The sequence below is a fragment of the Eumetopias jubatus genome, unplaced genomic scaffold (assembly GCF_037043125.1).
Source record: "Eumetopias jubatus isolate StellerSeaLion01/CBP00866 unplaced genomic scaffold, mEumJub1_p1.0 scaffold_2, whole genome shotgun sequence".
NCBI classification, from domain to species: domain Eukaryota; kingdom Metazoa; phylum Chordata; class Mammalia; order Carnivora; family Otariidae; genus Eumetopias; species Eumetopias jubatus.
Window position 1 is genome coordinate 69,226,603 of NW_028274808.1, and position 27,472 is coordinate 69,254,074.

General features: G+C 39.4%; 1 protein-coding gene across 4 annotated transcripts in view; it reads right to left on the minus strand.

Moving 5' to 3' along the window:
- The window catches only part of FNIP2 (folliculin interacting protein 2), a 136,548-nt gene that overhangs the window by 74,851 nt on the left and 34,225 nt on the right, over positions 1 to 27,472 (minus strand). For 2 of the 4 annotated variants that reach the window (XM_028104364.2, XM_028104362.2), the window contains exon 1: positions 22,222 to 22,553. The exons of the other annotated variants lie outside the window; for them this stretch is intronic. In XM_028104364.2, coding sequence (XP_027960165.1) covers positions 22,222 to 22,397 — 176 coding nt within the window. In that variant the 5' untranslated portion in view covers positions 22,398 to 22,553. Of the gene's footprint in view, positions 1 to 22,221; positions 22,554 to 27,472 lie in introns of those variants that run through there. 4 annotated transcript variants of the gene reach the window in all.

The window sequence follows — 27,472 nt, forward strand, 5'->3', positions numbered from 1 at the left end:
AGCTGAGTAATTTGACAAAGAAAATACAGGCAGGACAAAGGAGATTAACTGAGTGCTTCAGAGTAAGACAAGCCTGGGATCAAGTCTCAGCTCTGCCTCCCACTGGTGGGACTGCCTTGGGCAAGTTCCCCCAAGCAGCACCAGTGGGGCCTAGTGTGAAGATTAAAGGAGATAATCTAGGGAAATCCCCCAGCACACTGTCAGCTCTTTCCCCTACCATCCTCCATAATACAATGCTTCAGTTAGTCAACATCACATGCCACATGTATCTTCTGCGTGTCGGCATTCCCTTCAACGTTCAACCAAAAGTTATTGTGGGGCTTCTGTGAGCACCAACCATGGTTCCTAGTGTTTTACTGAGGGCAACTCTACATAACTCAAAGAGGTATAAAAAAATAAGCCTTGGGCTTTTGCCTTAAGATATCTATTTGAAAGATGTTTATTCTAATCAGAACTACTTCATTTCTTTGCTTTGGTTGAAAGCAAGAACAGAACACTGGTTCCTGGTATGATTTGTCTATCTATGGCCACAGATGTCTGACTGCAGGCAGAAGAAAATAAGATGGTTTATCTACCTTTTCTTACTGTAAAATTTAAACAAAAGGACTTAGATGGACCCTCTTCAGTTTTAAGATTCTATGATGTTAAAATCTGCCAGGAACTGAAACCAGACCTTATTTCTGGAACTACTCAAGAGCAGCAAGAAAGTGACCAAAGTCTAAATTACTTACCTGAAAGGTGACAAGCAACAGTTCAAAGGAGTTAAGTACAGAAAACAGAATTCTTTTATATATATATATACACATACATACATATATATATATATAAAACCCATCTGAAACTAATGATGTACTATATGTTGGCTAACTGAATTTAAATAAAAAAATGTAAAAATAAAATATATATAACCACGTGTTGTGGGTTGAATCATGTCCCTCAATTCCTAATTCCCAGTACCTGTGAATATGACCTTGTTTGGAAACAGGGTCTTTGCAGATGTAATCAAGTTAAGATGAAATCATACGAGATAGATTAGGATGGGCTTTAATCCAATGACTAGTGTCCTCATAAGAGAAAGGAAATTTGGACACAGACACAGAGGGAAGGTGATGACAGATTGTGGAGTTAGGCTGCTACAAGCCAAGAAAGCCAAAGAAGGCTGGCACTGGGGAGGGGGGGCGGGAGATACAATAAATAAGAACTGGATAAGGCCTTATTCTCAATGAATTTAGAATCTAGAGGACACAATTATATAGAAAACTACATGAAAATAAAAAGACAAGGCAGAATATAGAAAGCAAGAGAAAAAAACGGGAAAAAATTCCCAGATGCAGCAATATTTGAACCGATGAAGTTAGGGAGGACAGCAAGGATTCCACGTAAACAGGGGAGTTAGTCATTGCAGAACAAGGGCATGGCACAAACACAAAAAATCAAATGATACAAAGTCCAAGTCTTCGTTGGTTGGATTATGTCTACGGCAGAAGAATTACACAGGAAATGAGGCTAGAAAGACAGTTTAGGACTACTCGTGGACAGCCCTGAATGCTAACCCAGGGAATGTATGTATGTTCTACAAGCAATGGCGTGCCATTCCAACTTTCTGAGAACGGGAATGACATAATGTGACCCGCGTTTTAGGAGGACTAAAGCTGTTTGAGAAAACCATTTTCAGAACAAATAGGATGGTGATAGTGACTTGCATACCCAGGGTTTCAAGGAGTAATGGCTAACAAGGATGAGAGAAGTAGTTGTAGGATTTGCAACATCCTCCAAGACCAGTTCTAGTGTTGGTGTTTGATTGGTCCTTTGAACTTTTATAGGAGTCCGGCTAGAATTGGGCTCAAGTATGCCCATGTGAAACATGATCTATGAAAGATGAATACTTCTTTTTTTCCTCTAGCTCTCACCCAAGGAAATAACCCTATGTACTCAAAAGTTCATAAGAAGAGTTTACAGGGCAGTCCTGTGATCCAAGAATGTGAATGTTTAAAGAGTCAGGTATGATAGGGAACTTTAAATGGTCCAAGAAAAAGTAAAATTAAACAAGACAAAACAAAAACAACAATAACAATCACAACAGAAAATGTCAATATTATCCATTTAACAAGTAGCTCCTGCATGCCTACTGTGTGCCAAGCATCCTTCCAAGCCCTGGGATACAGCAGTGAACAAATCATAATTCCCGCTCTGATGAAACTTACTATATAGTATTTATGATGATATTTTAAACCATATTCTATGTTCTTTTTTTCTGCCAACTCTCACTGCTCCTCTTTTCTTTCACAAAAAAAGTTTCTGAAAACAAATAGAAACCCTTTCAAAAGGTTTGCTCAAGAGTAGTGAAGAAGACCTAATGACTCTTACCTAAAAATACAGAAGACTAGGGATGGAGAAAAGGGGAAAAAACTGTATTTGAGATGGCAATCAGAGTTCACCCTGTCAGCACAAATGTACATTATTTCCCACTCAGTAACAAGCTATTTATTTCGAGAAAAAATTATGTAAATAGATGGCAGTAACAAATTTGGAATCAAAGCTTTTTTTTTTTTTTCTTTGGTCTGCGTTAGCACTCTCAGGAAAAGAGGAAACAGGAAAAGTAATTTGCAAATTAGTTGACCTTCCTATTTTATACTGTAAAAGTCTTTGTACACAACTTGCCAAGTTTAGTTTCAGAGTCACTCATAAAAACTTACCACTGAATTACTGTTGTGTGGTCAAGAGTATAGTAAAAAAGTACTTAAAGATTCCAATTCTTATCAGAAGCTTTAATACATGAAGCTAGCCTAAAGATATAATTTAAAAATGATTCCAAATAAATGTATCCCACTATTATTTTACCAAAAGAAATTTCTATTGGCTATTGGCTGCAACCTTGTCTTTAAGAAAGTAGGTGATATGTAAATCCTTTACTCCTTTTGTAGAAGAACTGTGTAGAATGAAAGGATAAATCCCTATAATCAGCTATACGGTGTGGAAAGAGCACTGTAAGTAACATGAGCCTCCAAGCACACTCCTGCATTTACTCCTTCCACACACTTTTAGGACCTGGCTTGACCCAGGTACCATGAAAGATACCAGGAATAGGAATTAACAAGATCCATTTCCTACCTCAAAAGGCTTACAACCTGATATGGGAAGGCCAACATACAAACACTTAAGTGAACTACACTGTCACAGACCCTGAGATTAATGTCCAGATGGCTTACAGAACTTAAAGGGTGAGGAGGTCAAGTCCACATCACACGGGTAAGGCATGGATGAATGTCGCAGAGGATGTGATACTTGGGACATGAATTGGTATTCGCCAGGATAAACAGAACTTTTAACTCTAGCTCTACCACTTTTGACCCAGGTGACTTTAGGAAAGCACTTATCTAGGGCTCACCTTTCCCTAAGTGTTTCTATCTGCCTTATATGTCTCACAAGGTTGTTGGGAAAAACAGACTAAGTATGAAAGTACTCTGAAACCTGCAAAGCGTAAGTCAGAGATAAGTTCAGACACACAATCCTTTCACTGAGATCTTTGGGGACAGGTGTTTAAGAATTCAGAATTTTTTATATTTTAGAAAGAAGCTCATACCACATGTTATGTGATACCTCCTCCAGGATTCCAGGTATAACCAAATCCCAAAATAAAACAAATTAATACTACACCAGGCCAAGTTATCAATATTTATGCGGAGCAGATTAGACAGAGACTATGCATAGCCTCACAGTAGTTCAGGTTAATTCCAAAGATCTTTTCACAGATTTTAGGATTTTAGAATTGTAGGATAAGAGATTGTTGACCAATGTAATGCTTACTATGTCTTAGGGAAGGTCAAAAGACTGGAATAAGTAACATTAAGTTCACTAACATTATCCCAAATATAACCAATTCCTAACAAAGATGACCATCAAAGTTTATGTGCAAGTAGGCTGTAACTCAGAACTCATTTCTCCCTCCCACTGAAACAATACTATAAATGGTTGCAAGGGTCACAGGCTAAAACCACATTAAGTCTTTATGTGTTCACACAACAATAACAAAACATTATGAGTCACAAAATAGGTTTGGGTACTATGTACCATAAACTATGAAGTACAGAGGAGAAAAAGACCAAATTCCCCTCCTTTTTCCACCTGAATTCAGGGTCATGTCAAGTAAAACTGTGAAATAAGTAAAGTTCACGTGTAGCCCTCATCGCACCATCACGCATGCCCTGCTGCCCTAAGGCCCCCGTGGCACTGACAAAACCACAGAGCACTGCACTGGGCAGAACTCAGAATGCCTGAGTTCTAAGCAGGATCGATGGCCTAATCCCGGTCACACTCCTTCATCTCGTAGTCCAGTGTTTCTTCCTCTATAAAAATGATGGGTTGGGGCTAAAATCACCCCTCAAGGTCTCATCCTTCCAACTCATTTATAAAGTATACACAGTGTGATTTAGAACAGATGACCCCAGCCAGGTACTAAAAGGAAAGCAATCGAATGAATTAATCCACATTACTGCACAGCATCCCTTAATGCTCCTAGATATACTCTATACTTTGACAAACATGCTACTAATATAAATACATCTTTAATAAAGTTCAATAGAACTTTCAAAATATGCTAACAAAATCCGCAGAGCAAAAGTACAAGTTCTTCTGAGGCAAGAGGGACTCTGAGGGGCCAGGTGACTATGCCACTATGCCAAACAGGATTCCATCCCGGCCAGATTTTCTTGTTATTGTTTATAGGTTTTCTCCCCTTTCTCCCCTTTAAAAACTCACAAACTTTAAATATGGCCCATATTTTCCAAAATAGTTCCTTTAATTCATAACAGAGCACTATGTGTTCTTTTCTGGTATCTTTAAACTAGAAGCTACCTGTACTTAAAAAAAAAAAAAAAAAAAAGTAGGGGACAGGGGCGTGCCTGGCTGGCTCAGTCAGAAGAGCATGCGACTTTTGATCTCAGGGTCATGAGTTTGAGTCCCATGTTGGGTGCAGAGATTACTTAAAAAAAAAAAAAAAAAAAAAAAGCTTTGTTGTTCATCTCTATGCATGCTTTAATTCAATATTCATTGAGCTAATTCTCCCATACTCTTGTCAGCATAACCAAAACAGTCAACATTTATTACTATATTTCAGGACTACTGAATGCACAATGGCCCTGCTAAAAGCTAACTTGCAAAAACATGGTATCATATCTTCTCCTGAAAGTAAGGTTTCCCCACCTCCCTTACCCACCCAGGGAAATAATATACTAATAACAAATAGATATTTAAGACACTGGCTTGTATATTAATTCCAAATTCACTTAAATTATACACAGATAAGGTTATAATTCTATTTTCCCAGAGGTTTCCAAAGGTCAAAAGCATGGTTCTCTCCATAAGGTTTTTTGTTTGCAAAATGAGAAAGCCAAAATCAACAGAAACGGTACCTATCTTTGGTTGTAAAATATTAGCTTTAAAAGAAACGGTACAGGGGTACCTGGGTGGCTCAGTCATTAAGCGTCTGCCTTCAGCTCAGGTCATGATCCCAGGGTCCTGGGATCAAGCCCTGCATCGAGCCCCACATCGGGCTCCCTGCTCGGCAGGAAGCCTGCCTCTCCCCTCTCCCACTCCCCGTACTTGTATTCCCTCTCTCTCTGTGTCTCTCTCTGTCAAATAAATAAATAAAATCTTTAAAAAAATAAAACAAAAGAAATAAAAGAAACGGGTACAGGTGAGCATGTGGGGGAGTGGTCGGAGCATAGTACTGTAGGGTCAGGCCATGGGGCAGAGGCAAGAACCAAAATAAGGGGAAAAAAAAGACATGGGTACAAATACACAAACTTACATATTCTTTGACTCAGCACTTCCACTTGCAGGAATTAATCCTACAGATCAATTTGCATGGGTTCAAAATGATTATGTACAAAAAGGTATTCACTGCAGCACTGTTTGGAATGGCAAAGGACTGCACACTGTCAACACGAGATCGTTAAATTATGGTCCATCCATACAATGGAGTACTATATACAGATACAACAACAAATGAGGAAGAGCCTTAAGTAATTATATCATAATCCAAGACATCATTCAGGAAGAAGTAGAAGATACTGTGCATAGAATGCTACCATATATATTAAAAAAAAAAAAAAAAAAGAAAAATGGAGAAAAAATTCTGGATTTTATTATATATGCATAGACTATCTCTGGAAAGATAAATAATGGATTGTAAGACTGGTTGCATCTAGAACTATTTTTTTAAGATTTATTCATTTATTTTTAGAAAGAGAGCGTGCGCCTGCGCACGTGCTACACACAAGTGAGGGGAGAGAGAGAGGGAGAGGGAGAGAATCTCCAGAAGACTCCCCACTAAGCACGGAGCCTAACTCGGGGCTTGATCCCACAACCCTGAGATCATGACCTGAGCTGAAACCGAGAGTCGGATGCTCAACCTACTGAACCACCCAGGCGCCCCCAGAACTATTTAATACACATCTGTCAAAACAGCACAGAGTGTAGACTCTGGAGCCAGGCAGCCTGGGTTCAAGTCCTCACTCTGCCTCTTTCTACTTACGTGACTTTGGGAGGTTACCTAACCTCGTTGTTCCTCAGTATCTCATTTGCAAAATGGAGATGGTAATGCCTACTTCATAAGTGAGGATTAATGCAGAGCCGGTACACAGTAAGTATGCTGTGAGTACTAAGACTTTGTGCCTTTTGAATATTTAACCATATGACTGTACCATCTCTTGAAAAATTAAAAATAAATTACAAAACTGAGGGATACAATAAGAACATTCTATTTTTTTTATTCCATCAGATAGTTTATTATTGCCTTAAGACAAACAACCTTAATTACTGTTTGCTTTAAAAAGCTTCTTGGTGGCTGAAGCATGAGGCGGTGGGTGAACTCCTACAGGGAAACCACCTTAATGAATTCAAGGCATTTAGATTCAGTTTCAAATATGTAGTTTGGCCTTAGACAATGACATTTATTGAGCTTTCTTGTCAGCATTCATATACCACATTTTCCTGCCCTTCTTCATCCTCTGCGTCTCCCAAGGACAGGACAAGTTTCTCTCTAAAAATGTAACCCCTCTTCTCATGTATTAAACCTATTTATGGCCTTTGAGTTTATTACTGTCCTAGTACTGCATCAAATTGCTTTCTACCATATTAATAACTGCCCTTTTTTTACTGTATAATCTCACAGAGCCTAGAGATACTACTTCGAGCAAGTCTAATGTTTGGATATACACAGTTGGGGAAGACTGGTGAGCAGAGCCACACAGCAGAGACGCCAAAAACTGCCTAACATTTTAGAGTCTGCCAAATACTTTACAGAATTCGCCTGAGCTAACCTTCACAAATGTCCTGAGAGAGCCTGTATTTCATATTTTATATAGAAATTAGGGGACTATTAAACAGTTATAACCAGTGAGTGGCAAAGACAGGACTCAAACCAATGTTTCCTAATTCCAAATCCTCTGCTCTTCCAACTCTGCTATTCTATCACCTTCTTACCAGTAGCAAACAAGGTAGGGTAACAGCCTCTACGTTCCAGGACACCCCTCTCCATTTCCTTCTGAGGCATAAAACCTGTTACACTTGAAAAGTAAGAATACTGGCAATATAATGTTAAGACTGAAAGCAGAACACAGAACTACATATACAGTATGAAGGACCTCAGCTATGTAAAAAAAACAACCAAAACCTGTTATCAAAGCTTTCTGAAAAGTTCACCCAAAATTAGTAGCTCATATCACAGACAAAAGATTAATCTCCCTAATATATATAAAGGACCAGAAATCAATGAAGAAAAAGACTCACAAACCAATGGAAAACTGGGCAATGGATACAGATAGTTCACAGAAAAAAAAATATTAAGATGGTTTTTTAAATATGAAAACACGTTAAATCTCACTCTTAGAGAAAAGCAAATTAAAATCATACACCTATCAGACTGGCAAAATTCTGAAAGTTAAGACACCCGACTGATTAAGACAAGCAAAGGCACAAAAATGATATGACTACATAGAGGGGGTAATTCATCACAGCTTGGACCCACCAATCCTACTTCTGGAACTAAGCAGATATAAACATGTGATTGCGGTATGTTTGCTAAGAGCGGAAGGCTGGAAACAACTGGAAAAGACACTGGTAGGGGCAAATTATATCACTTAAATTAAATTCACACAACAAAATACCAAGCAGCTGTTGTATAGTGTGTGCAAGGATAACAGCGAACCTGTAAGATCTCCAGAGGATACTGAAAGTCAAAACAGCCAAGAGCAGATTCTTGTGTATAGCATGCTACCTTCTGATTAAGAGGGAAGAATACATATTTGTATTTGCTTATTTCTACACAAAAGAAATACTAAAAAATTAGTTTATATAAATTGAATTTTAAAAAGTAGAAAAAGAGAGGGGCTCCTGGGTGGCTTAGTCGTTAAGAGTCTGCCTTCCGCTCAGGTCATGATGGGATCAAGCCCCGCATTGGGCTCCCTGCTCCGCGGGAAGCCTGCTTCTCCCTCTCCCACTCCTCCTGCTTGTGTTCCCTCTCTTGCTATCTCTGTCAAGTAAATAAAATATCAAAAAAAAAAAAAAAAGAAAAGAAAAAGGGAGAAAAGTTCTGACCTCTGAAAGCAAAACTTACAAGAATATTCTGTTCTCCTAGGTAAAGAGCAAGCAAGATTAGTTTATCAAAAGTGGTTGTTCCTTCCATTAGGTCTAAAATAAATTTCTAGATCTTCTAGTCCACAGCTGGCCATGCAGAGGCATGGGGATGAAGCAGACAAAACAAGGCCAAGAGCTTGCCCAGCAATTCCTAAGCTTGGTTTTTAAATTTATGGCCCAGATAGTTGATAAATTTACCTGAAAATGCTCTCCCTCCTTGGGTGGGGAAGACAAGCCTTTCAAAAGACAACACTGGACTGCTGTGCTAGAGAGAGAGAATGGCAGTCTGGGAGTCCGTAGCTGAGGTAAGATGCTATTGGAGGCCAGAACATTTATTAATGCACAAAAAGGCAAGTGGGTGGCCACGGACCCTTGTAGGGAGGGGCTGAAGCCAAGGTTAGGAAGTACACACGCTGCCATGCCTGCCACATGCAGGATGGCGGCGGGGGGGCGGGGGGAAGGACAGGACTCTGAGCAATGGCAGCCAAGAGGCCTGGAGAAAGGGCCCCTGCTGCTTTCTCACCCACCTGCACCAGGTAGACACCTGTGACTTCTACCTATTGCTCCGGGCATCCAAAGTGTGATTTCTTCATCCAAAAAACAGTCCACATAGAAACATGTACAGGAATGTTTATGCAGCATTATTCATGATAGCCAAAAGATGGGGGGGAAAAAAACCACATGAATACCACTGGATAAATAAAACATGGCACATCCATACAATAGAATATTATTCAGCCATAAAAAGGAATAAAGCACTAATACATGCTAGAACATGGGTGAACCCAGAAAGCATGGGAAGTGAAAGAAGTCAATCACAAAGAATCATGTGTTATATGATTCCATTTATAGAAAATGTCCAGAATAGGTAAATGTACAGAGACAGATAATAAATTACAGTTAAATCTTGTGTGGGGTGTCTTCTGGGAGTAATGAAAATATTCTTAAGTAAAGGGTGGTGATGACTGCACAATTCTGTGACTACACTAAAATTCACCCAAGTATATACACACTTTAATGGGTGGATTGTATGGTATGTGAATCACATCTCCACAAAGATGTTTCAAAAGAAAACAAGATACAATTTCTGTACACCGCCCCCCCCCCCCAAGAATGATGAGCAATAGGAATACTCATGCATTGCTGTTGGGAAAGGAGTTGAGGCAACTACTTTGGAGAATATCTATAAAGCCCAATATTCATATATTCTAAAACCTAACAATTCCTCCTAACAATTCCACTACACCCATTGGAAATCCATGGAGATATGTGGAAAAAGACAAGTGTAATACTATTCACTGCAACATTTTTTATAATAGTAAAAATCTATTTAAAAAAATTAAAATGTTCATCAATAGACTAATGGATAAATTGTAGCATGCTATACTGAATTTAGAATTACTGAACTAGAACTACATGAATATGAATAAATCTCAAAAACATATATAAACATATATATATATAAGCTTCAAAATAATATGTACAGTATGACATTTGTTCTATAATGTTAAATATGTGTGACCCAGTATTATTTATCGATACATCATGGCCAGTAGACTAATAATATGCAGAAGCAAATATTCAGAATGTGGTTACCTCTGGAAGGAAGAGAGGGAAAAGACCAGGCCCAGTAAGAGTTTTGTAGTAAGCAGTATCTGTTCCCCTAGTGTTTTAGATTTTTTGTTTTTAATTACATATGTGAAGCAAAAGTGGCAAAATGTTAAGATTTAAGAAAACTGGGTTGTGGGTACACATATGGTTATTATAACATGTTCTATGTTTTCTGTATGGTTGAAATAGTTCATAAGAAAATTAAAATGCAATCCCTTTGAGGTTCCTCAGAAAATTAAAAATAGAACTACCCTATGATCCAGGAATCGCACTACTGGGTATTTACACCAAAATTACAATCAATCAATCAATCAATCAATCAATCTATTCAGAAGGATACATGCACCCATATGTTCATCGCAGCATTATTTACAATAGCCAAATTACCAAAGCAGCCAAAGTGTCCACTGATAGATGAATGGATAAAGAAGATGTGGTGTGTATATATACAATTGAATGTTATTCAGCCATAAAAAAGAATGAAATATTGCCATTTGCAACAACATAGCTAGGGAATATAATGCTGACTGAAACAAGTCAGTCAGAGAAAGACAAACACCACATGATCTCATTAATATGTGGAATTTAAGAAACAAAATGAACTAGCGAAGAAAAGAAAAAAGGAAATAGACAAACCAAGAAACAGACTTAACTCTGTCAGGAGTGTTATACTAATTGGGATTGTGCCTCTACTTGGAAACCTGAAGCAAAGGTAAAGAGACCCTCCCAGCTCTAACATCTTTTGTAGGTTGAATCACTTTTTTTTTTTTTTTTTTAAGACTGATTGATTGACTGAAGAGAGACTGAGCACACAGAGAGGGAGAGGGAAGGTGGGGAGGGTGATGAGGGAAATAGGGGATGGCCATTAAAGAGTACACTTACCATGATGAAAAAATAAAATAAATGGTTAAATTGAGAGGAAAAAAAAAGAAGAAGAAGAAGAGAGGTGATGCTAGCATAGACTAGGTTGTAATAGTGGAGGTGGTTAAGTAGCCAGATTCTGGGTAGAGTTTGAGGGTAGAGCCAGTTGGAGTTGCTATGGATAGGATACAGTGTGTACGGAAGAAAAAAAAAAAAGATGAGTCCCATACCTAGGACCATCAAGAGGGAGAAGGCTGCAGGTGAGGCAAGTTGTTGGATATACAAATCTGGAGGTCAGGGAAAATGTCTGGGCTGGAGTTATAAATGTGGGAGTTGTTGGAATACAGATGGTATTTAAAGCCAAAGGCTGGATGAGATCCCTTAAGGAAGTGAGTGTGGGTAGAAAAGAGGTCCAAGGACTGAGTCTTCAAGCACGCCAACATTAACAGGTCGGGAGAAAAAGAGGACTCAGCAAAGATCAAAATGGAGCCATCAGGAAAGGGGAGAATGCTAGAGTAAAAAAAAAAAAGAAAATGCTAAGTGGGTTTCTAAATGAGAAAAAAAAGGATTTGTAAAAAACTAGTAAAACTGATCACCTAAAGGGCATGGGTAAAAATAAGGAGGTAGGAACAATCATTGTTGAACTAAGTGAATGCATTATCTCTGAAGACAGATAGACAAAATGCTTTTTAAAATGTTAAGGAAAAAAACCCCTGCATTTATACCCTTTAAAAAGTGATTCAACCTACAGATGCTCCATCTGCCTTTGGCTCAGGTCATGGTCCCAGGGTCCTGGGATGAAGTCCTGTGTCGAGCTCCCTGCTCAGTGGGGAATCTGCTTCCCCCTCTCCCCCTCTCTCTGTGTGCTCACTCTCTGTCTCTCTTTCTGAAATCACTCAATCAATCTTAAAAAAAAAAAGGTGATTCAACCTACAAAAGATGTTAGAGCTGGGAGGGTTTCTTTACCTTTGCTTCAGGTTTCCAAGTAGAGGCACAATCCCAATTAGTATAAGATGCCTGACTGTCTTCACCCCCACCTGCTCCTTCCCAGGGGAAGAAGAATGAGTTCTGATTGATAAATTTTCCTTTATTCTTTGGTATCTATCTGGCTACAGAGCACACACAAACTATTCTGATCCTCCACTACTACTCAACATCGTTTTATAGGGGTGAACTCCTATGTGGCAAGGCTTTGTAGGTATCCTAGGCTGCTTATGACAAGGTGTGTGAAGAAGTCTAATTTTGAGGTTATTAAGGCAGCTCCCTGTTGTTACACACACTAACCATTTTCCAAATGTAGATATATTTTGGTTTCTATCTATCTGACCAAATTTTATCTCTCAATTTTCAAATACTATTGGGGAAGGAAAACGGGTTTCCCTCAAATTATCTCCCAAGGAGAATGTTAGAAATGTGAACCAAAATAAGTTTCTTTCTATGCATTGTTAGCAGTCAAAACCTGGAAACCTAAACATCCACTACCAGAACATACCCTAAGTTTTTGAAGCCATCCATGTAAGAACATACTATGAAGTCATTAAAATTTGTTCTCTAAAACATTTTAATAACATGGGGAAAATGTTATACTGAGTAAAAAAGAAGATTGATTATATAACTTGATAAATACAACATGATTCAGTAAATATAATACAGCTTATACCCATGTACCAAAAAAGGACTGCACAGGGGCGCCTGGGTGGCTCAGTCAGTTAAGCTTCTGACTCTTGATTTCAGCTCAGGTCATGATGTCAGGGTTGTGAGTTTGAGCCCTACGTTGGGGGTCCTCACTCAGCAGGGAGTCTGCTTGAGATTCTCTCCCTCTCCCTCTGCCCCTCCCCTCACTCACTTGGTCTCTTTCTAAAAAAATAAATTCTTAAAAAAAAAGGACTGCAAGAAAATAAAAGTATTGGTAAAATTTGTGTGATAGCATTTGAGTAATTTGAATTTTCATTTTTATATTTGCTTACACCTTCCATGTTTTATAATAAAATTATATCATTTTGATAATCAGAAAAAATATTTTTAAAAAATCTTAAAATAAGTTTAGTAACAAAGAAAAGAAAAAGATGGAGGAATTTAAAAAGAAAAGGGGAGGGGGGGGCCTGCCTGGCTCAGTTGGAAGAACACGTGACTCTTGATCTCGGGTTGTTAGTTCAAGTCCCATGTTGGGTGTAGAGATTACTTAAATAAATAAGTTTTTAAAAAACCAAATAAAATAAATAAAAAGAAAAGGGCAAAGTAGCTAGCTTGACTTAAATGCAATCATGCTCTGGAAAATATACCCATTAAAATATTTTTAAAAATTATTTCATATACCAGCAATTATCAAGTAGAATTTAAAATTAAAAACACAGTATCATTTATATTAGCACACTCCCCCAATACATACAAAATCTGTAAGAGGAAAACTATAAAACTCTGACAAAAGAAATCAAAGAACTAAATAAATGTAGAGATATTCCATGGTCATGGATAGGAAGAGTCAAGATGCCAGTTCTTCCCAACTTGATCTATAGATTCAATACAATCCCAATCAAAATTCCAACAAGTTATTCTGTGGATATAAACAAATTCATTCCAAACTTTGCGTGTGGAGGCAAAGTATCCAGAATAGCCAACACAATATTGAAGGATAAGAGCAAAATTGGAAGACTACAACTACCCAACTTCAAGACTTACTATAAAGTTACAGTAACCAGTACAGGATGGTAGTGATGAAAGAAGAGACAAATAGATCAAAAGAAAAGAACAGAGAGCCCAGAAACAGATTCACACAAATAGTCAACTGATCTTTTGACTGAAAAAAGCACAGGTAATACAATGGAGAAAAGACAAACTTTCCAAAAATGGTGCTAGAACAAATGCACATCCACATGCAAAAAAAAATGAATCTTGACACAGACCTTAAATCCTTCACAAAAATGTAACTCAAGATGAATCACAGACCCAAATGTAAAATGAAAGACTATAAAACTCCTAGAAGATAACATAGAACAAAAACCTCAGTGACTGTGGGCATGGTGATGACCACCAAAGCACAGGTCATGAAAGAAATAACTGATAACCTGGACTTTATTAAAATTTAAAACTTCTCAACTGCGAAGGACAAAACAAGAAAATGAGAGGATAAGCCACAGACTGGGAGAAAATATTTACAAAAGACGTATTTGATAGAGGCCTGTTATCCAAAATATACAAAGAACTCATAAAACTCAACAACAGGAAAATGAACCACCCAACTGAAAAATGGGCAAAGATCTGAACAGAAGCCCCACAAAAAAAGATATATAGATGGCAGATAAACGTATCAGTGATGTGCCACAGCATATGTCATTAGAGGAATACAAATTAAGACAATAGTGGGATACCACTACACTCCTATTAGGATGGCCAAAATCCAGAACGCTGACAAAACCAAATACTGACAAGCATGTGGAATAACACGAACTGTCATTCACTGCTGGTAGGAATGCAAAATGGTACAACCACTTTGGAAGTACAGTGGTTTCTTACAAAACTAAACAAACTCTTACCTTACAATGCAGCAATCACACTCCTTGATGTTTACCCAAAGGAGTAAAACCTACGCCCATACAAAAACCCACACAGAGATGTTTACAGCAGCTTTATACATAATTGCCAAAACTTGGAAGCAACCAACATGTCCTTCAGTAGGTGAATGGATAAAAAAAAACTGTGCTACATCCAGACAATGGAATTCTATTCAGTGGTAGAGAGAAATGAGCTATTGAGCCATGAAAAGACATGGAGGAAGCTTTAATGCATACTACTAAGTGAAAGAAGCCAATCTAAAAAGGCTACATACCATATGATTCCAACGAAATGACATTCTAGAAAAGGCAAAACTGTGGAGACAGTAAAAAGGTAAGTGGTTGCCAGGGGTTAGGGAGAGATGAATAGGCAGAGCACAGAGGATTTTTTAGGGCAGTGAAACTAATCTGTATTGATACTATAATGATGGGTACATTTCATTACACATTTGTCAAAACCCATAGGATGTATAACACCAAGAGTGAACCTTAATGTAAACTATGGTGTGGAGTGCTAACAATGTCTCAGTGTAGGTTCATCAACTGTAACAAATGTACCACTCTGATATAGGATATTGATAGTAGGGGAGGCTGTGCACATGTGACGTGTGGGGCAGAGAGTACAGAGGAACTCTCTGTGCTTGCTGCTGATTTTGATGTGAACCTAAAGCTGCCCTAAGAAATAAAGTCTATTTAAAAGGAAAAAAGTTTTTCAATTGTCAAAGGAACTTTTAAAATACAGGAACTTTCAGTAACGAACACTAGAGTTTTTAAAGTTTGTGACAGGATTATTCTCTGAAGATCATTTTGGTCTGTTATAGTCTGCTAGAGAATTTCCCATGAAGATGAAAACCAAGGACATATTATTTGAGCTTTGGATATGACCATTGAAGTCTCTGTCCCTGTTCAGCTGAGTTTTAGGCTGTCTCCCCTCAGCTTGTCCACTCAGCTGGAAAGGAGAAGGTCAGCCCTCATACGCCGCTCTACAGAACAAGCCCAATCCTTTCATATGGTCTTGTTCTTCGCTACCGAGGAACAAGTTCTCATAATAGTTTACACTAAGGTATCACTGCCTTGAGAAAACATGCTTAAATACAAAAAAAAAAAAAAATGAGGTTCTAATAATAGGAATTATTGTTATCAAGCAAGGCCCAGTGGGAGAGAGAACAGGGAGCAGACAACCTCCGACCTGCCTCTCATATTGTACCGTGCAGCTGCTAGCCCTACCTAGCAGCCCACCCTGGGCCTATTCACATTCCCTGGAAGGACCACTGACTTTCTGAATCCAAATCATTTTTGCCCCTAGGCAATATTTTTCTTTTTAGGGTACACAGCAAGCATGACTCTGTCTTAGGATCTCTGTCCTTACTAGTTCCTCTGTTGAGAAGATACTCTCTTGAATATCCATATGGCTTGCTCCCCCACATGGAAAAGATTACCACTGAGATAGTTCTGGCTCCCTTGATTACCCATGGTCTTCACATTTCTCTAACAGCCTTGTTACTCATGGGTCACTGACAGATAATCAGAATGTTAGAGCTGGAAGGGACCTCAGACACCACCTATCTGATGGTTCCCAGACTTGACTCATCATTAGAATTACCTCACAAGTTCTGTGTATTGGTTGTTTTTTTAATCATCGAAACTTCACAGGCTCCACTTCCACAAATTTGGTTAAGTGGATCTGAAACGGAGCTCAGGAAGCTACATTTTTAAAATATTTGATGATCACTGACCTAATATACCACTTCTATTTTTTTTTAAGATTTTATTTATTTATTTGAGACAGAGAAAAAGAGAGCACAAGTGGGGAGGAGGGCCAGAGGGAGAGGGAGAAGCAGACTCCCCGCGGAGCAGGGAGCCCGATGCAGGGCTGGATCCCAGGACCCTGGGATCATGACCAGAGCCCAAGGCAGACGCTTAACCGACTGAGCCACCCAGGTGTCCCCACTTCCATGATTTTTTTTTTTTTTTGTAGAAGAGAAAATAGAAGCACAGAGGGATGAGGTGATGTTCCCAAAGACACAGTGAGCTCAAGGCAGAGATGAACACTCTGATCGTAAGATGAGGGTAGAGAAGATCCCCAGATCAAAGATGCTTCTTCCACTGTATCTGGTACTACAGTCTAGATTTTCACATGTTAGAATTAGATCTTTTTTAAAAATTAGTAAGTTAAAAAACTAGCTTAGCATTACTAAATTTTTTCTTTTTTGCCTTTGGGCAGGGTGAGGCACGCAAGTGAAAGGAAAGGGCACATCAAGAAAAAAAGACAGCATTTTAATTCACATCTGTTCTATAAAGACCTGAAAGTAGCTTGTGGGTTTTTTTCTTAACCTTTCTAAACCAGTAAGAGAAGGATTAAACTCTTCAAGATACAAACACTGATGGATGGACATATGTCTGATACCCAATAACCTACATAAACATGACATCCCATAAAAGGAGAAGATAATTGCAGGGAACCTTGGTGTTTCTAGAGCCCACAGACTGGATTCCCTTTGGTGAATTTTTTTTTAAAGATTTTATTTATTTGTCAGAGAGAGAGCGTGCGAGAGAGCAAGCACAAGCAGAGGGAACGGTAGACAGAGGGAAAGCAGGCTCCCCGATGAGCAAAGAGCCCAATGCAGGACTTGATCCCACTCCTGGGATCATGAGCTGAGCCGAAGGGAGACGCTTAACCAACTGAGCCAGCCAGGCGTCCACCCTACGATGAATTCTGATGGGGAGTTTAATTATAATCTTAGAAGGGTCACCAATTCCCACCAGGGCTTGCTACATCATTATTCAGCAGTTATTCAGCTTTTGTTACTATAACAATAAAAGGATAAGGCTAAGCCACAGCCTGACTCACAACAGGAGTCATGACAGAAGAACCAGGAATCAGAGACCTGTGTAGCAGAGTATTCCAGCTCAGCATACAGCTGAGTGGGATTCAAGGGAAAAAGGCTTCGGAAGCTACCCAATGACTTGGCCTGCAGACCCCAGAGCTGGAGTATTCTTGTCTTCTGTCTGAAACATACTCATTCTGGACGTAATGAGTTATAGTAACAAATAATAAGGACTTTACCCCGTTAGGTCATCACACTTAGCAAAATAAGACCCGGACAAAAGTTTACGTGAATTGTCGGTCTACATGAAGCAAGTTCACACTTTCTTCAAAACCCCTGGTGAAGCGTCTGCCTTCGGCTCGGGTCACCTGGGTGGCTCAGTTAGTTAAGCGTCTGCCCTTGACTTGGGTCATGATCCCAGGGTCCTGGGATGGAGTCCTACAGGGAGCGTGCTTCTCCCTCTCCCTCTGCCTCTCCCCCTCCTCATGCTCTCTCTCTCTCTCTCTCTGTATCTCTGTGTCTCAAATGAATAAATTAAAAAAAAAAAACCCTCTACGCAGGGGCTTTAGAAAGGGGTACCTGGGTGGCTCAGTCAGTTAAGCATCTGCCTTTGGCTTGGGTCATGATCCCAGGGTCCTGGGATGGAGTCCTACAGGGAGCCCGCTTCTCCCTCTCCTCCCTGCTGTGCTCTCTAAGATCTAAAACAAAACAAAACACCCTGTATACCAAGACTGCTCTGATTCATTCCCAAGAAGATATGTGGCCTCTGAGGGAAAAGATGAATGTTTTTTAAAACCTAAATCAGACATAACTTTGCAGCAATACCAAGTTACCACCGCATTCCTTCATTCATTCACTCATTCTCAAATTACATCTCTGAATCCCAACCATCAGCCAGTGGAAATAAACTCTTAGGGAGTCAACGAAAATTCCTCCTGGCTCATAAAATCAGTGAAAAGGGAAGGAATGCAGAAAGGGCAGAAGAACTTGTGACGGCAATACTCGATGCATCTGAGTCACACCCAGCAATTTCAATCTCTCTGTGAAGCTTGTCGCAAAGCACAAGACCATCAGCAGACTAGGGTTTGGTGTTTTTCTCTACTCACTTGATTCAACCTAGCAGCTACATTTTCTACATAATATCAAAGTAGAATAGTTTTTACAGTGTTTCTAAGTGAAAAACAACAATGAAAAACACTCTCCCCTTCCCTACAACATGCATTAGACTTCAGCCCTTTTTCACTAAATTTTTCAGAATAGAATGCTTTGGTTTGTTGCCTTAGCATATCTCTCTCTAAATCTGTGACTATCTTTGTATTTCCTACTCAGTCATTCTAACTGCTATAAATAAAGACTGGTAGTAAAATCGTGGTCAGCTTATCTCTGTGAAGCAGTTAACTAGGGGAAAGAAAATAAACCCTCGTTTCTGTACTTCTTTTCTTGTTGAGCAATTACTACAAACCAATCTAAGCCTCTTTCTTTTTTGATAGAACTGGTTCATCCAAACTGTAGACAAGTCGGATATATACACTCATTAATTCTTCAGCCCTTCCTATCCTAGTGATTGTAAAGCAGTACAAAGAGTCTCTGTTGAATCTAAATTCCAAGATATAAAACTTAAAGCACCATTGACTCCGAAGTGCTTTGTTTCGGTTCCTCTTCTGTGTAGACAGCTACACTTCTTAAGACAAGGTTATGTCAAATTTTTCCTTGCCATCAGAGAAACAATGATCCGCTAATAAGCTTGGCAAATAATCCTAGATTTCTCACATAAACAGTCCTATGGTTATCTAATTTGCTGATAAAGTGAAAAACTCAAGTCATTAACAGCTTTGTTACAGTTGGTATCTTAAGGAAGGAAGACATTATGGAAGACTATGCCATATACCCAGCATGCTATCAGTTACTGGATTTGAGGTGAATTTTAGAGAAGAATTTTTTATTGATAAACCATTTAAAATGTTTCATCAAGCTCTGCAGGTTTTTGTTGATTCTGGAATTTTGTGAAATAAATGAAACTCCAATATCTGTCATTCTAGAGATTAAGAAGAAAGGAAGTGAAGGACAGACTTCTATCCTGAAATGTTTCATTCCACATGAACCATAATGGGAAAGATTAAAATGTTCCTTTCTGCACTGAACTGTGTCAGTTTTACACCATGGCCAGTCACTGTTAGGTATCCAACATGACTCCTCTCTATATTTGTGGAATCCTTCTCTTCACCTTTAGAGTAACTGGGAAATCATGAGGAAAGATAGAAGAAAAAAACGAACAAACAAAAAACCTACTTATCAGTGTGGTCAGCTAAGACCACCTAAAATTACTGATTTAAGATACCTAAGAGCAAAGAGGAAGTTGAAGTCATACTTAACTGACCGCTACCTGACTTGGACAAACAGATAACTCGTGAACACTTTGGAGCCAGATCCTTCCAGTGTAAGCTCCTGTCAATAATTCACGCTACCCTGGAGACTGGCCGAAGGCCTAAAGAAATTCAGGAAACCAAACACAACACTGCAAATAACGAATACGTTTTCAAGATCGTAGGAAGGGGAAGAGAAAGTGTGTAAGATCTACCAAAACAACTGGTCTGACTAGAAATTAATTCCAATTAATTGATAAGTATATGTCATCACCAAACAGAATTCTAAAAAAAGAAAAGGCAATAACGGATATGAAAATTTTTTGTTAAAGTGTTGTTTAATTAAAAATTATTAAAATCCACTAAAGAATATTAGGTTCACTGAAAGTGATAAGCAGAAGCTCATACCAAAATGTTTTGAAGTTTAAAAAAAAAAAATTGTGTGGCCCTGAGTATTATTTTCTTATGTGGATGCTGTCCCCGTCACCTATTTGGGGACTCTAGAACTGTATGAATAACAAAAATAGGGACTACAAAAGGTCCTGATGCTACTTCTTAGGATTTCAGAGTAGGAAAGGATTTTTTTTTAAATAATCTGAACCAACTTCATAGCCTAGAGTTAAAAGTGAGCCCAGAAGAGCCAGAAGACTGCCCCGTGGTTACAAGGCTCTTGGGCAGCAGAGCCGGGGATCAGGATCAGGATTCAGATCCAGATCAACTGGGTGCCAATCCATTACTCTCTCCTACCACTCAGCTGTCCTTTCTTGGTAAGAAACAGATAAAAACAGTGTAAAAGTGAAATTCTTATCTGAACACCCAAATGTATTTTTCTAATGTACATCATTCATTACCACTTCCTCTATAAATCTCTCTCTTTAACTGAGTGGACAGCAAGTGACCCAGTACCTATACAATGATTTCCATCACTTCTCCCTAACTCTTCAATAGGCTGGGCTCTTAGACCAAAGTAGACTATTTACCATTTTGTTAAGCTTCTACTAAAGAAAATGACTTTTATATGAAAGAAACTATATCCTGATTTTTAATCAACCAAGAAATGTATTGATGGATATAGTTAATGACATGTTAATTGTAAGAAAACATCTATAAAGAAAAAAAGTAACATTTAAGTAAATTTAGAAACTTAACTTTTTACACTAACCCTGAGAATCAAGCTTAACTTGATTTTTAACTCTGGCTCTCCTTCTACAGATCTCCATCAGATTTTGGAGTGAAATGCAATTCTCAAAGGACTTTTCCTTTTCCTTGATAATGCAACAAAATTCTTTACAAATATGTTTCAATTAAGAGCTATTACTGGGCGCCTAGGTGGCTCAGTTGGTTAAGCGACTGCCTTCGGCTCAAGTCATGATCCTGGAGTCCTGGGATCGAGTCCCGCATCGGGCTCCCTGCTCAGCAGTGAGTCTGCTTCTCCCTCGGACCCTCACCCCTCTCATGCTCTCTCTCTCTCTCTCTCTCAAATAAATAAATAAAATCTTTAAAAAAAAAAGAGCTATTACTAATTAAATTAATAAATTCTTCCAAAATGGATGACATAATCACCCTTAAAGAACATAGTAAATGTTAATGTTATTCTCTTTACGTAAGCTCCATCATTAAAATTAGTTCAGCATAATACCATCCTTCTCAAGAAAATAATATTCCAGAAGACTGGCCTCTCTCCCACCACCCTGCCTCCACCTACCATTCAAACTACAAAGTGAGAACTTCCAGTCCTGTGCCCCATCTACCAACTGCTGTCCTACTTCAGGACTGCAACCCTTGTTCCTGATCATCTCTGTGAATAGTACTGTTCAAACTTCAACATAGGACAAAGATGTAACCATTTCTTGCAAGCCAGCTCCAGAGGAAGTAATGAAAAGAAAGCAGATGGGTAACAGAATTCAAACAGTCAAAAAAATAACCATGCTGGGATGCCTGGGTAGCTCAGTTGGTTAGGCATCTGCCTTCAGCTCAGGTCATGATCCTAGGATCTTGGGATCGAGTCCCACATCTGGCTCCTTGCTCAGCGGGGAGCCTGCTTCTCCCTCTGGCTGTCGCTCCCCCATGCTCCTGCTCACTCCCTCTCGCGCGCTCTCTCTCTCTCTCTCTCTCTCTCTCTCACACACACACACACACACACACACACACACACACACACACACACAAAATCTTAAAAAAAAAACAAAATGCCTACACCTTTTCCATACAGGAAAGGACTTGTTTCTACATACCCACCAACCACCCCATGTCTGACTAAAAGTACTCTTGAAAAACAACTTTCAGATCAATATAATTTCATCTGTTTGGTACTCAGTGATTTAAATAAAAATTTCTCTGAGACTTTAAAACAGAACTAAAGTTTCAAACCTGTTGCTGAGTTCCGTGTGATCAGTGCCCCCTCCTACCCTGGCACGTTTTCGAGTCTTTGGGCATAAAAGTGCCTTGTAAGTCCTCCCAGCACCAGAACCGGCATTACACACACATCTGGCTGAATCCTGCCAGCCCCCTGGCAGGTTTGCAGTCTTCGAAGAGCCGCCACACATCTCCTGGGTGGTTGAGCTTTCTTCTGCTTTATCCTGACTATCAACATGGACCTGGGACACAAACGTTGAAGATTCTCTGTTGTTTGAGGGATATTCCACACTGACCAGCCGTCCTAAATAATCACTGTACTCCTATACAGTAGGTGAGGCGAGCTACTTGGCAGCAGCCTACTAATTTCCTCTTTCAAAATTAAAAAAAAAAGAGAGAGAGAGAGAGAAAAAAGGAACATTCATTTGTTACGTAAATTAAGCCTGCCAGAGTATTAGGAAGTCAGATATATCCACCACGTTATAAAATATGCTCTCAGCAGGACCATTATAAACAGACAAATCCAAATCCCACTTCCTACTTTTGTTCCTAAGCTTGTACTCTGGTCAGCAAAAGACAAAACACTGAACAGGTTGAGCAGCTTGGTCTGACTCATTCCATCTGTGCTCCCCTGTTGGAGATTATGTAGTAGTCAATTAATTGGTCACAAGACCTATTCATATGGCTCTAGGCAAATGCAGTGACTTGCCCTCAGCTGCAAGGTTGCTCTGACATTGGCCACACCACCCTCTTTAATGGCTCTCATGTGAGCAAGTGTCAGCTGACAGGTCTTACTCTGCAACCTTGCAAAACTCTACCCAGAGCAAGTGAGGGAGATGGTTACACACAACAAAGGTAGGGCTTAATGTACAGGAGGTGATGTGGGAGAGGGAGAGTAGGGACACATCCTTGCTTTAATACCAAATATACATATGTAGATATGTAAGAAAAATTTTATACATATACACACACACACATACATATGTAAGACAATTAATAATAAATGAGAAGCCATAAACACTCTCACAACTCTTGCACTGAATTCCCGATTCTTGGATATATTCAGACCATGAAAGCCCTGAACCACCAGAACACAAGGACAAAAGTAGTTCAGTTTTGAATTCTGACACTAAAGTACTTCATCTGTAAAATGAAATACTGTTATAGAATCAATATGATTTATCCACAGTACTGAGTTCATGGAAAAAGTAATTTTTCTTTAAGAGGAAATAAAAAGCACAGGTCCCTAAAATATAGATCAGATCTTGAAAACTATAAGGGGTTGTCTCAACTCCTTTTCCTCTTCCTCATCCTTGAATTTGGCTGAAGAAAATATTAATAGATCCCTAAAATCTGATGAACCATTGGCTGGGTCTCTAGTGTCAGGAGGATTTAAATATGTCTTTATACATGGCAGCCAAATATTTCACCCCACAAGTGTGAGAACAATCTAATGTTATCGGGGCAGAGGCCTCAATTACCTTAAAGACATTATATCTATGTGACCCTAAAGTTCCTTTATAACAAATCCAAAAAAGATTTTAAATACACCCTCCTCCCCTGAGAAATAAAGATTGCAACACACCTACAACAATGACTAGACTTCTCTGTGAACGTAATAAATGGACAGTGCCAAGATAAAACCAGATGAGTAGAAAATGAATTCATTTTTCCAGGAAGGGGAACACATTTTGACCTTAAAACTTAACTGTAGGGCCACCATGTGATCCTGGGTTCTTCTTTTTCCCCTGAACTGTCTTTAAAATCACTTTCTCTTCTTAACAGAGAATAAGAAGCTCACTTATGTAAGCACTCAAGTCTTCCATCTTAGGCACAGGGCAGCTGAATGAGCAAAGGCTCAAAGGAAAGCCTCCTTTCACCATTATCATGCCCACTTCCTAAACGGCCCATGTGAGGCCCCAAATCAGTGTCTCCAAATCACCTAGGGTTTACCTCCTTTAAACTCACAGGAGAAATGAAAGTATGGTTTGTCAAAAAGAAAACCACAGGCCCCAGAGGGTGTTTCTCTGGCCAGACCAAGTTATCAGGCCAGAGCTTACCAACTAACTGAATTGCAGTTTCAACCTCCCCTAGCATTCTGTCTTAGCCCGTCAATCAGGAATTTTCAGATAAGCACCAATGAGAAAAGCTACCGGAAGGGTCCCTTCCACCAACCCCCACAAAGGAAGTTGAGGTAATCTGCAGAGTGAGACCCCTGCCCTACCTTTCTTTTCTTTTGCTTATACCTTTCTTGATCCACCCTCCTTCCTATAAAAACTGCATTTTGTACGACTCCTTGGAATACCCCCCTCCATTTGCTAGGTGGGATACTGCTTGATTCATGAGTCATTTAATAAAGCCAATTAGATCTTCAAATTTACTTGGTTGAATTTTAACTTTTAATATGTCCAATGTTGATGGGGTAGGCTGTAAAAATACCAAAACAACTGAATTTTATAAAATATGTAGAAGTGCTTAGGGAATAGACCCCATTTTTTATATGTAAAAAAAAAAATTAAGGGTGCCTGGGTGGCTCAGTCGGTTAAGCGCCTGCCTTCAGCTCGGGTCATGATCTCGGGGTCCTGGGATGCAGTCCTGCATCGGGCTCCCTGCTCAGCGGGGAGTCTGCTTCTCCCTCTCCCTCTGCCTGCCGCTCCCCCTGCTTGTGCTCTCTCTCTTTCTCTCTCTCTAATAAATAAATAAAATCTTTAAATTAATTAATTAATTAAAAAATAAATAAAAAATAAAGTTTTAAAACTGCCATCTCTAAAAAATACTTATCTAGGACCTAATGAAAGGACATGAAATCCTCTTTTTTTCCTTCCTTTGAGGTGGGGAGGCGAGGTGGAGGCACAGAAGGAGAGGGAGAGAGAGAATCTTAAGCAGGCCCGAAGCCCAGTGCGGAGCCCAATGCAAAGCTTCATCTTACAACTCTGAAATCACGACCTGAGCCTAAATCAAGAGTTGGACGCTTAACCAACTGAGCCACTAGGCGCCCCGTGAAACCCTCTTTTTAAATATGTATTCTGAACAAATATTTAACCCAGTAGTTAGCCACAGAGCTGTTCAGTCATACTGATATTTTACATTTTCTAAAGGCTTCAAATACTGTTACAAGATGCAAATGTTATCTCCTATCCAGATGACGCAAACATTTTAAATGATCAGAATAAGATGATAAGAAAATGACAACATAGTTACAAAGGGTAATTGGATGAAATAAGGATCAAACTGCATTGGGAAGGAATTCCCTTAAACAGAAGCTAAACCCCTTCTGTATGTTTCTTTCATTCAGCCAGCCGTTTTTAACTAAACACTCCACACCAGTCACCGTTTCTCCCTAAATTCAGTCAGCATACCTTTTATCCACTACTTCCTTGGTTGAGTGGTGCTCAAACACAGTATGCTTATAAACACAGATTGCTGGACCTACCCCCAGGGTTTCTGATTCAGCAGTTCTGAGGTGGAGTCTGAGAATGTACATTTGTGACAAGTTCTGAGGATGCTATTGCTGCTTGCCTGGGAACCACACACTTGAGAAACACTTCCTTGGTAAAAATTTCATCTTCCCCATGATGACTTCCTAGGCTGGAAGATCTTTTTCTCCCTTGAATTCCTCTATGATTTTTTTTTAAAGACGTATTTGTTTTAGAGAAAGGGACAGAGCCTGTCTGAGCAGGGGAGGGGGTGGGCAGAGGGAGAAGAGGGAGAGTGAACCCTCAAGCAGACTCCCCGCCTAGCAAGGAGCCCGTTGCCAGGCTCAATCCCAGGACCCGGAGATCATGACCTGAGCTGAAATCAAGAGTCGCATGCTTAACCAACTGAGCCACCCAGGCATCCCCCTCTATAATTTTTTTAAACCACACTTTTAACACTTAACACATAACTGCTTTGAAACAGAGTAGTGTGCATATCTTACATCCTAACTAGATCATAAATTCTCTGAGTGTAAAAACTGGGTTTTAACATTCATCTCTGCACCTCATACAGGTCTTACATTTGATAAATGTTCAACAGATAACTTTTTGATAGTTTTAATGTAAACATTCAGTGGTATTAAACCGATGATATGAATCTACCTACAACAAGCAGTGCACTCCTTTAACAGTCTGATGCATATTTTCTGCCCAAGAGGGTACTTGTGTTTAAACACACGTACTCTTTCTCTCATTTATTATGGCAAAAGTTCCTTTAGAAGCTTTACCAACATTTTGTGTTCACTCCAATCAATGTGACTCATGTAGTATGGTAACAGAAAGAAATTTAAAACTTTTAAAAAGTGAAAAAGCCATTTCCTCCGTCCCTCCCCTTAATAACCCTTAATTCCACAGCTCAAAATCTGATGAAACGTAACAGAGATGTATATCAAAACCACAACCATTATACTTAAAAAAGAGATGCCTCTATAGGACTCCAAATTTCCTTATGTTTAAATGGGAGTTTTAAAACTTCTTCAGTAAGTGGAAAAACAAGTAATAATTATATCATCACAACCATTCTTCTGAGACATTATGAAATTGCTTAAAAGCATAAAGTCGAACAAAAATCAAAATGGCTAACCAATGCTTCAGCAGAGCTCGGTTTTAAAGTAACCCCTTCCATGGGGCGCCTGGGTGGCTCAGTCGGTTAAGCGTCTGCCTTCGGCTCAGGTCATGATCCCAGGATCCTGGGCTCGAGTCCCGCGTCGGGCTCCCTGCTCAGTGGGGAGCCTGCTTCTCCCTCTGCCTGCTGCTCCCCCTGCTTGTGCTCTCTCTCTCTCAAATAAATAAAATTAAAAAAAAAAATAAAGTAACCCCTTCCCCTCTCTTCTGCAAACCTCCCCTCCTCCCTTCTTAGCCTTTTGTTTCAGGAACCCAGTCCCACCCTAAAGACAAGACAAAGAGGGTTAGTTGCAGGTGCATAGCTCCTGCCAAAACCAACTAGAGCCTGTATTTCCCTACAAAACCCCCCAGCCCCTTCCTCAGGGAGGGCTCGCACTTTCTGAAGGCAACAGTCGGCTGCAGCCTCCTTTGCCCGGCAAAGCAATAAAGCTATTGTTCCTCTTTATCCCAAACTCTGTCTCCATGCTATATTTTGGATCCAAAGCACGGAGGTCAGTTTTCAACAATCAGAGCAGCTCATACAGTAGCTATGAGAAAGGTATCTTCAGATCTTCAGTGCCCCAAGCTCTGTTCTGTACCTCAATCTGATCTTCTTTTCTTCTCAATCTTCTGTTTCCTGAAATGGAGCCATACTCAGGGAGGTACCCATACTATGACTCATTATT